The 9,526-nt window shown below is 40.3% G+C and overlaps 1 protein-coding gene across 2 annotated transcripts in view; it reads left to right on the forward strand.

Annotated features, from left to right (window-relative positions):
- The window catches only part of skiv2l (SKI2 homolog, superkiller viralicidic activity 2-like), a 35,485-nt gene that overhangs the window by 2,900 nt on the left and 23,059 nt on the right, over nt 1-9,526 (forward strand). For both annotated transcript variants that reach the window (XM_024298329.2, XM_024298328.2), the window contains exons 5-13: nt 1,140-1,254; nt 1,748-1,822; nt 1,897-1,950; nt 2,027-2,190; nt 2,773-2,925; nt 2,997-3,142; nt 4,660-4,806; nt 4,876-4,960; nt 5,040-5,146. In XM_024298329.2, the coding sequence (XP_024154097.1) occupies nt 1,140-1,254; nt 1,748-1,822; nt 1,897-1,950; nt 2,027-2,190; nt 2,773-2,925; nt 2,997-3,142; nt 4,660-4,806; nt 4,876-4,960; nt 5,040-5,146 (1,046 nt within the window). The remainder of the gene's footprint in view (nt 1-1,139; nt 1,255-1,747; nt 1,823-1,896; nt 1,951-2,026; nt 2,191-2,772; nt 2,926-2,996; nt 3,143-4,659; nt 4,807-4,875; nt 4,961-5,039; nt 5,147-9,526) is intronic.

Genomic DNA, 9,526 nt, shown 5'->3' on the forward strand with positions numbered 1-9,526 from the left:
CCCCCAAAACTTTCAGTAGATAACAAATTAGCAGAAAACATCAGCATTTTGCTAAAATATTAGCTAAACTCCAAATTAGCATAAAATTCCTCAGTAACCTAAATTAGTCAAAAACATTAGCCTGTTGCTAAAATAAAAGCTACACTCTAAATTATCCTGAAAACCCCAGTAGACAACAAACTAGCAAAAAAAAAAAAAAGTTAGCATGTAGCTAAAATAGAAGCTAAACTCTAAATCATCCTGAAAACCTTCATAGACGACATACTAGCAAAAAAACGTTAGCATGTTGCTAAAATAGAAGCTAACTCAAAATCATCCTGAAAATCTCAATAGACAACAAATTAGCAAAAAAAACGTTAGCATGTTGCTAAAATAGAAGCTAACTCAAAATCATCCTGAAAACCTCAATAGACAACAAATTAGCAAAAAAAAAACAAAAAACGTTAGCATGTGGCTTAAATGGAAGCTAAACTGTAAATCATCCTGAAAACCTCAATAGACAACAAACTAGCAAAAAAAAAAAACGTTAGCATGTTGCTAAAATAGAAGCTAACTCAAAATCATCCTGAAAACCTCAATAGACAACAAATTAGCAAAAAAACAAAAAACGTTAGCATGTTGCTCAAATAGAAGCTAGACTCTAATTTTTTGTAAAATTACTTTTATTTTATTTTTCTTCAACCAGAGAGCCACCATGGAGAGATAAAAGAGCCACATGTGGTTCTGGAGCCGCAGGTTGCAGACTCCTGATTTAGAATTCCTTTCATATAATTTTAGGCCTTCACTGAAGGCTTTGCAGGCCCTGACTGTAAACAAGTCGAATGTTATGTAGAAACAAAAAATAAACCCAAAATAAAAAAAAAGTGTCGGGTTAGAGTCGATTTCAGTCTTTCAGGTCCCTAAAGTGCACGACTTAAAATCACGTCAGTCACATGACCTCCCGCAGCCATAACAAAGGTAACCCGCACAGATTTTGTGAATCACACGACTCTTGTAGATGCATTTGTCTTTACATAATCATGAGAAAAGTTGAATTTGACACATTTTCTCATCACATCAGATTTATCATCTTCTTTTGTGGCTGCAAAAGTCCAGCAGAACTCACAGGAGCGTCTGCTCTTCTCCTGGACCGCCTCTAGGTGTTGCTGGAGAACACCGGACTGTCGGCGAAGAACTCGCTGTCGCTGCAGCGCCAGCCGGGACCGCCGTCAGAGAGCCTTCGAGGAAGCAACACCAACTACCCCTTCCTGCCCGGTAGGGTGCATCTGATCACAATTACCATCCTCTTTAGCTTTTATTAACATTTTTACCATTGTCCCGGTGAATACTCAGTTCTGATTGGCTGCTGGGTGTGGATTAAAAAGTGATAAACTACATAAAGACAAAAAAATCCACATTTTTGGGGTCCTCACTTCAGAAGTGCAACACTTTACAACTACAACTGAGGTCTGTGTCAGTTTCCAGCTTTGTGCTGTGTTGTCATGTCACCGTGACAACGAGATGCATCAAATAGTCCGCTTTTTTGTGGAAAAAAAATGAGCTAAATTGAAGAAATAACAGCAATATAGTAAATGGAATAAGCAGGAAAATACCCGACGAAGTGTGCATTATGGGAAATTACCGCACGACGCGGAGGCCTCCGCGTCGTGCGGTAATTTCCCATAATGCACACTTCGTCGGGTGTTATCCCTTACATATTTAGCATTTAAAGGTATTTTCAAAGTAATTTGAGTTTTGATTTCACCAGGTGGGATGGAGGAGCTCACATTGGAGCAAATCACGAAGAAGTCTGAGCTGGAGGAGGAAATAGACTTTGAGAACGGTGATCTAAAAAATTAGGAAAAAAAATATTATTTTAGGAATATTTTATAATATTTTATTTGTTCTGTTCCCCAGATTTACTGAAAGTACCTCCGGGGCTTAAAGCTGGGATGGATTTTACCAGCAAAGGTTGGAGAATGTATATTATTTTACAAGCAAAACAAATGAATCATTCACCGTTTGTTCTTTGCTTTTGTACTTTCAGAGGCTAAAATAGCGAAGGCGGAGGTCAACCTGATGTCCCTCCTGTCTGAGCTGGAAGACTCCACAGACCTGCAGCGTGAAGAAGAGGAGAAAGAGAAAGAGCAGAAGAAAGAAAAAGCTTCTAATTTACCCAGAACGAACAGCCTTGAAGACCTGGGAATCAAGGTAATCAAGTTAGAAAACCCATGATTTAAAGACCCATGTGGATGAAAATGGGGCTTTAGTGGCATTTTTGTGATGATATGTGAAGAAAATTAAGCTTAAAGTTGCATTTCTGAGTATTTCTATGTTCAAATTAGTGTTAATCAGGAGCAGACAAAAATATTTTATGTAAAATCTACAATCCCTGGTCAACTAAATCTGAGAATCCTACAAGTAAATCCCATCGGTGCACTAAAATTAGAATAAAAGCCACAGTGTTGGCATAAAAATCTCCTAAATGTACTGATTTATAATATATATTTTGATTTTTAATCTAAATTAAAGCATGTTTTTGTCCAAATTCCATGTTATTTCTTTCTCTTATGAAGTGGATCACCAAAACACGACACAAATCTGCTCATTCTGTCCAATTTTAGAGCCTTTTGTGACCCATAAGTCAAAAATGTGCCTAGAAGATGAAAGGATTTTGGGGAACGCTTAAAAAAAAAAGATCAAAAGATGATCGGAGTTGGACTTTAAGATCATTTATTGATCTGAACTGACTTTTAAAGTCTCATTTTTGATCTAAATTTCTGTGTTTTTCAGGATGCGGCTCCGTCCGTGTCCACCTCTAAAGGAATAGATCAACCGAAGCCAGCAGAGAGTCCCCAGGAGCAGAAGAAGAAGTGGGCGGTCCCTGTGGACATATCGTCCCCCTGTGAGGACTTCTACAAACGCATCCCCAACCCAGCGTTCAAAGTAGGAGCTGCTCTGGTGTCCGTCAGCGGTCCGCGAGCGTCCGTCTCATGGCTTTTCTCTCCCCGCCGCAGTGGCCGTTTGAGCTGGACGTCTTCCAGAAACAGGCGATCCTGAGGCTGGAGGCGCACGACTCCGTCTTTGTGGCTGCGCACACGTCGGCGGGGAAGACGGTGGTGGCCGAGTACGCCATCGCGCTCTCGCAGAAACACATGACCAGGTGGGAGTTTAGCATCGTGACCTTGATGTGTTAGAGGAAGGGTTTTAGGGTGGAAGTTAAAAAGTTTGGAACGCTAAATCCAAGTTACAACAACCTTCAGAGAATAAAACTAAAGTTAAACTAAAACAAGGGGTTAGCAGAAACTTTTTAACATTTGTTGCTATAAATCAAAATAAAAACAAAAACAGATGTCCATGATACGACGAGTGTTAGGGCCACCAGAAAAAAAATCTAATATTATGAGTTTTTTTCTCGTAAATTTACAACTTTAAAACATGTGCATTTACGAGTGATAGATTTAACCTATGACTTTTTAAGTCATAAAAATATGATTTTTTTCTCATAAATTAAAGTATTCTTTCTCGTAAATTAACATCTTTTTTTCTAACAAATTTATTTCATTTTATCTTTTTTCTCATAAATTTACATATTTTTTTGTAAATTAAGTTATTTTTTTCTTAAATTATTGTATTTTTTTCCCAGTAAATTGATATATTTTTTTCTCGTTAATTATCATCTTTTTTCACATAAATGTATGACATTTTTCTTGTAAATTTACATATTTTTTTCCCATAAATTTCCGAGAATTGAAGTAATAAATTTACGACTCAAAAAAAAGTGGAATTAGGAGAAAAAAAGTCATAAATTTAGCCCGTGACTTTTTAAGTCATAAATATATTAGTTTATTTTCGTAATTTAACAGTTACGACTTTTTTCTCATAAATTGAAGTATTCTTTCTTGTAAATCAAGGCATTTTTTTCTTGTAAAATGGAAGTATTATTTTCGTAAATTAACTTTTTTTTCTCAAAAATTGACATATTTTTTTCTAGTAAATTAACGTCTTTACTCTTGTAAAATTAAAGGGATTTTCTTGTAAATTTCTGTATTTTTTCCCATAAATATACGACTCTAAAATAGGTGAAATTAGGAGAAAAAAGTAATAAATTTAACCTATCACTTTTTAAGTCTTAAATATTTGACTTTATTCTCGTAATTTAACAGTTACGTCTCTCATAAATTAAAGTATTCTTTCTTTTAAATGTTTCTCGTAAATTTATGGGATTTAAAGTCATAATTTAAAAAGGTTGTTGTTTGTAAACTGTCCCTCATTCTCCGTCGTACCATTAGAATAAAAAACTAGTACATGGTTTTAAAAAGGTAAATACAGTATTTTGATTTTGAAACATAAATGAAGGTGAGATGCTGCAGGTAAATGTTAAAGAAAATAAATTTCATTTAATAAGAACGTTTTTTTATCAGTTTATTTAGAATAAAACAATCACAACACTTTTTGTATTTGCATTTTTATTGATTTATGTGGAGAAAAAAAATCACAAATGACCTGTTTTTACCTGCATGACTTTTTTCTGTGACAAATATGTTAAAATTTTTCAAAAGAATCATGAAGGAAAACTTCACCAACTTGTGTTTTTTCTTTTATTACTACTGTATATAAATGTCACAGAAAGCATAAGTTAAAAAAAAAAATTTTAAAGAAATCTTTTTTTCTTTTTAGGACCATCTACACGTCTCCCATTAAAGCGTTGTCCAATCAGAAGTTCCGAGACTTCAAAACCACCTTTAAGGACGTTGGACTCCTTACAGGTGACGTCCAGCTGAGTCCCGAGTCCTCCTGCCTCATCATGACCACCGAGATCCTCAGGTACTCCTCCTCCTCCTCATCTCCTCCCCCTCCTCCTCCTCTCCCTTCATGGTGACCTCCCTCCCTCAGGTCCATGCTGTACAACGGCTCCGAGGTCATCAGGGACTTGGAGTGGGTGATCTTCGACGAGGTCCACTACATCAACGATGCAGAGGTCAGAGAGCAGAGCTTCCTCCCTCCAGTCCTGCAGGTGGAGGAGGCGCTGATGTCTTTTCCTGCGTTTCTCCTGCTAGAGAGGAGTTGTGTGGGAGGAGGTGCTGATCATGCTCCCGGATCACGTCAGCATCATCCTCCTCAGCGCCACCGTGCCGAACGCTCTGGAGTTCAGCGAGTGGATCGGGTGAGTGGCTGCTGGACAAACAGGAAGCAGCACCTTTCAAAATAAGATCTTTTTCTGACAGTCAGTGGATTTATGGAAAACTTTGCTCACTTTTATTGATTAACTTGTTTATATTGACACTTCTGGTGATAATTTATTCTATTTAACAATCATGAATCAGCTTTGTTAGATTTTCTATAGTTTTAGCCAACATCAGTTAGCATTTAGTTTAATTAATAGCTAAACTCAAAAACAGCCTAAAAAAATAAAAATTCTCAAATTAGCCAAAACAGCTAACATGCAGCTGAAATATTAGCTAAACCTCAAAATACCCTATAAAACAGAAAAAATAGTCAAAATAGCTAGCATGTAGCTAAAATATTAACCAAAATATAATTTAGCCTAAAAAATGGAAAAAAAACTAAATTAGCCAAAAACAGCTAGCATGTAGCTAAAATATTAACCAGACTCAAAATTAGCCTAAAAACAAAACAAAAAAAATCCAAAATTAGCTAAAAAAAAAAGCTAGCATGTAGCTGAAATATTATCTACACTCCAAAATATACTAAAAAACTGAAAAAATCCCAAGTTAGCCAACATCAGTTAGCATTTAGCTGAATTAATAGCTAAACTCCAAAACAGCCTAAAAAATAAAAATTCTCAAATTAGCCAAAACAGCTAACATGCAGCTGAAATATTAACCAAACTACAAATTAGCCTAAAAAACAGAAAAAATAGCCAGAACAGCTAGCATGTAGCTAAAATATTAACCAAACTAGAAATTAGCCTAAAAAAATAAAACAAAAAAAGGTTAGTGATTTAATACATATAATTTTAATTTTTATACATCCAGTAAAAAGACATGCACATAGCAAAAAACTTTATTTATGAAAGTAAGAATCGCATTCAATTTGTGAATTGTTGTGCTTGATTCGTGGATCGAATCGGATCTCCACCCAAGTAACGTTCCAAAGCCCTTGTGCTGTCGCTGTAAACCTTGTGCGATCCTTGATACTTGTTGACGTTTGGCATGGGATCATCTGGACCCCCATTTTCACCGGTGTCCATGGCAGACAGGAAATCCTGTCCACCTTCATCCACATTTGTCATGGGATGGATAACACATCGGTGTAAGGCTTGGGCCTCTGGACCCCATAAGATAGCACCAGGGTTAAATCTGCCGGTTCCCTTGCACTGTATGCAAGTACCCCAAGACTCCAGCGAAGTCCCGCGGTGACGTGTGGATTCCACTTTTTAAAAGGTTTGTCAAAGAGCCAACGGGACAGCATGCGTGGAGGAGCTGGGCCGTGTACAGCTGCAGCAGGGAGGCTCGTTAATTGAAGATGCAATGTATCAATTCTGCTTCTAAGAATCAAGAGTTTTTATTGTCATTTATGCCTAGTAAAATGAAATTTCTGCCAGCATTTCTTAGCTAAAAAATGTGAAGAAAGAATAAAATAAATAAATGGTGCATTACAGATAAAAGGTTCAGTAACCGTACCTCACTGTAGCGCTCAGGCAGAGGATGCTCTCCGTGGTGGCTCTGTAAAAGTTCACTCCTTTTTAGTTTCCTGAGGAAGAAGAGTCTCTGTTGAGCCTTCCTCACAAGGTAGGATGCATGCATTCTCCAGGTGAGGTCAGATGTAATGTGCATCCCCAGGAACTTGTTGTGGTCCACTCGCTCCACCTCTTCAACGTGAATGAGAAGAGGGATGTGTTCCACCTTTTTAGACCTCCTGAAGTTCACTATGACCTCCTTGGTCTTGAATGTGTTAAACTTTTATTTGTTTTTGCCAGTTTATTGACAAAAATCTTTTACAATCCTGGCTTGAACTGACCAGGGCTCATGGAGTAGCCTTGGCCGCCAGGCGCTCATCTGCGAGCCCCAACCCCAGGCCTGACTCCAGGGTGGGGCTCTGGTAATTCCAATCTGGGAAACGTTTGTTGTAACTTGTAACTTTTGTCTAACCTGTCATGTCATGAGTGGTTAAAGACTTATCCGATCCAATTACAAAGAAAGGTTCCAGCTTTTCTTGTGTTACACGCTACCAGACTGCTTTTAGCGCTCAAGCTAATCGAGAGATGATTATAGTAAGTATAATTTATTAGTTCTTCCCATAGACTGTAAAAATAATGGACTTATCGAGCATTGAGGTCCTCCATTGGAAATGCATTACCTCCTCTCATCGCGAAAGTAGGCCGCCGCTTTCACCGTCAATTCCTGAAACGGATACCGCCATTTGCAACCCATCTTCAGCGATTGGTCTGAGTCATAGCTGAGTCATGGAATCTACAGGAAGTACTGTCGCCAATCAGGAGTGAGTTTATTATGAGTGTACGCCTCTTTCCACGCCTCGACCACGAGACCGCGGTATGTAAACAGCTTCTACTTTAATAACGGCGGCTCTGGAGAATTGTACAAGTCATTGTTCAAGCCTTTGAGGGAGAACCATTCCAACATTTGATCCTGTTAGCGGTCCTTTTGGATTTACTTACATTTATTCCTTTTTGTCGAACTAAAAGGAGCATTTGGGTATCGCCGCTGTAGAGCTCTCAGCTCTCTTTTCACCACAACGGACCGGTACAGCGACCTCAAAATAGCGGACGCAGCTCCAATCCGCCTGTCGATCTCACGCTCCGATCTTCCCTCACTCGTGAACAAGAGCCCAAGATATTTAAACTCCTCCACCTGAGGCAGGAGCACTCCACTCACCGAGAGAGGGCAAACTACCTTTCTCCGGTCGAGAACCATGGCGTCAGACTTAGCTTGCTGACCCTCATCCCAGCCGCTTCACACTCGGCTGCAAACCGCTCCAATGCATGCTGGAGGTCCTGGCCTGATGGAGCCAACAGAACAACGTCATCTGCAAAGTGCAGAGAGGAAATCCTGTGGTCCCCAAACCAGATCCCCTCCGGCCCCTGGCTGCGCCTAAAAATTCTGTCCATAAAGACTATGAACAGAACTGATGATAAAGGGCAGCCCTGCCGGAGTCCAACATGCACCGGGAACAGGTCTGACTTACTTCCGGCCATGCGAACCAAGCTCCTGCTCCGGTCGTACGACCAGACAGCCCTGAGTAATGCTCCCTTGACCCCATACTCCCAGAGCACCCTCCACAGGACACCATGGAGAACGCGGTCGAACGCGATCGAACGCCTTCCCACAATCCACAAAACACATATGGACTGGATGAGCGAACCCCTACGAACCCTCCAGCACTCTGAAGAGGGTGTAGAGCTGGTCCACTGTTCCACGACCAGGACGGAAACCGCACTGTTGTTCTTGGATCTGAGGTTCGACTATCGGACGGACTCTCCTCTCCAGTACCATGGCATAGACTTTCCCAGGAAGGCTGAGGAGTGTGATTCCCCGGTAGTGGGAACACACCCTCCGGTCCCCCTTCTTAAAAAGGGGAACCACCGCCCCAGTCTGCCAGTCCAGAGGTACGGTTCCTGTCTGCCACGCAATGCTGCAGAGACGTGTCAACCAAGACACTCCCACAAGAAATTGATACATTTCTTGTATCAATAATGGGGTAGCATTGAAGCGTCTTTTTGGCCAAAGACATCTACTCCAAGGAATTAAGCAGCAGATGAGACAGAGATTCTAGAAAACCAGCAGAAGGCCAGCCCTCTGGGCCTGAAAATTGATCCCCTTGCTTTGGGGGAACATGGCTCTCATGCCTCGGACCCCTTGGTGGTGGTTCATGATCAGAGGGACCCCTGAAGGTGCACCCACTATAACTCTGTGCCCCCAAGATTGCCCGTTGGGAATACCTCGTGCTCGGGCCTATGACCCTTCCTGGTGGATGGGTCACGATCACAGAGTGATACAAATGATCTTATAGGTAAGAAGTTGTGAACCGCTCTTAGTCCGGCTCTTCCTCTAGGATCTGTCTGCTATGGGAGTACCCACTGGGGGGATTAGCCCAAGAAAACTTAGTTCCTCAGAGAATTTGAGCCCTCAAACCCCTTTACCACGATAAGGTGGCGGTTCGGAAAGGGGAAAAACTTTTTTTTTTTTACACTATTTGTAACTACAACTTATAATTTATTTTTCTAATTCCTACTAAAACCTACAAATTAAACAAAAAGTACAGCTACATAGGCCTACAACTACTATTAGGTTGTGTATGTGTCCTTACTATGGACTTTTTTTTAGATTGTGTCTATTTTTATTTGGGTAAATGGTGTATACTTGTATAGCTCTTTCTACCTTCCTTCGAAGGCCGAGAGCGCTTTACAGTCACAGACCCATACACCCTTTCACACACACATTCACACACTGATGAATACTGGCGCCAACCAGGGAGTCAAACCCCAATCCTCCGATCAAGAGTTTACCGCCTCATCGCTACGCCACGGCCGCCCACTACATCTGGGGGCCTACAACTATTTTTG

Source organism: Oryzias melastigma, linkage group LG11, assembly GCF_002922805.2.
Source record: "Oryzias melastigma strain HK-1 linkage group LG11, ASM292280v2, whole genome shotgun sequence".
NCBI classification, from domain to species: domain Eukaryota; kingdom Metazoa; phylum Chordata; class Actinopteri; order Beloniformes; family Adrianichthyidae; genus Oryzias; species Oryzias melastigma.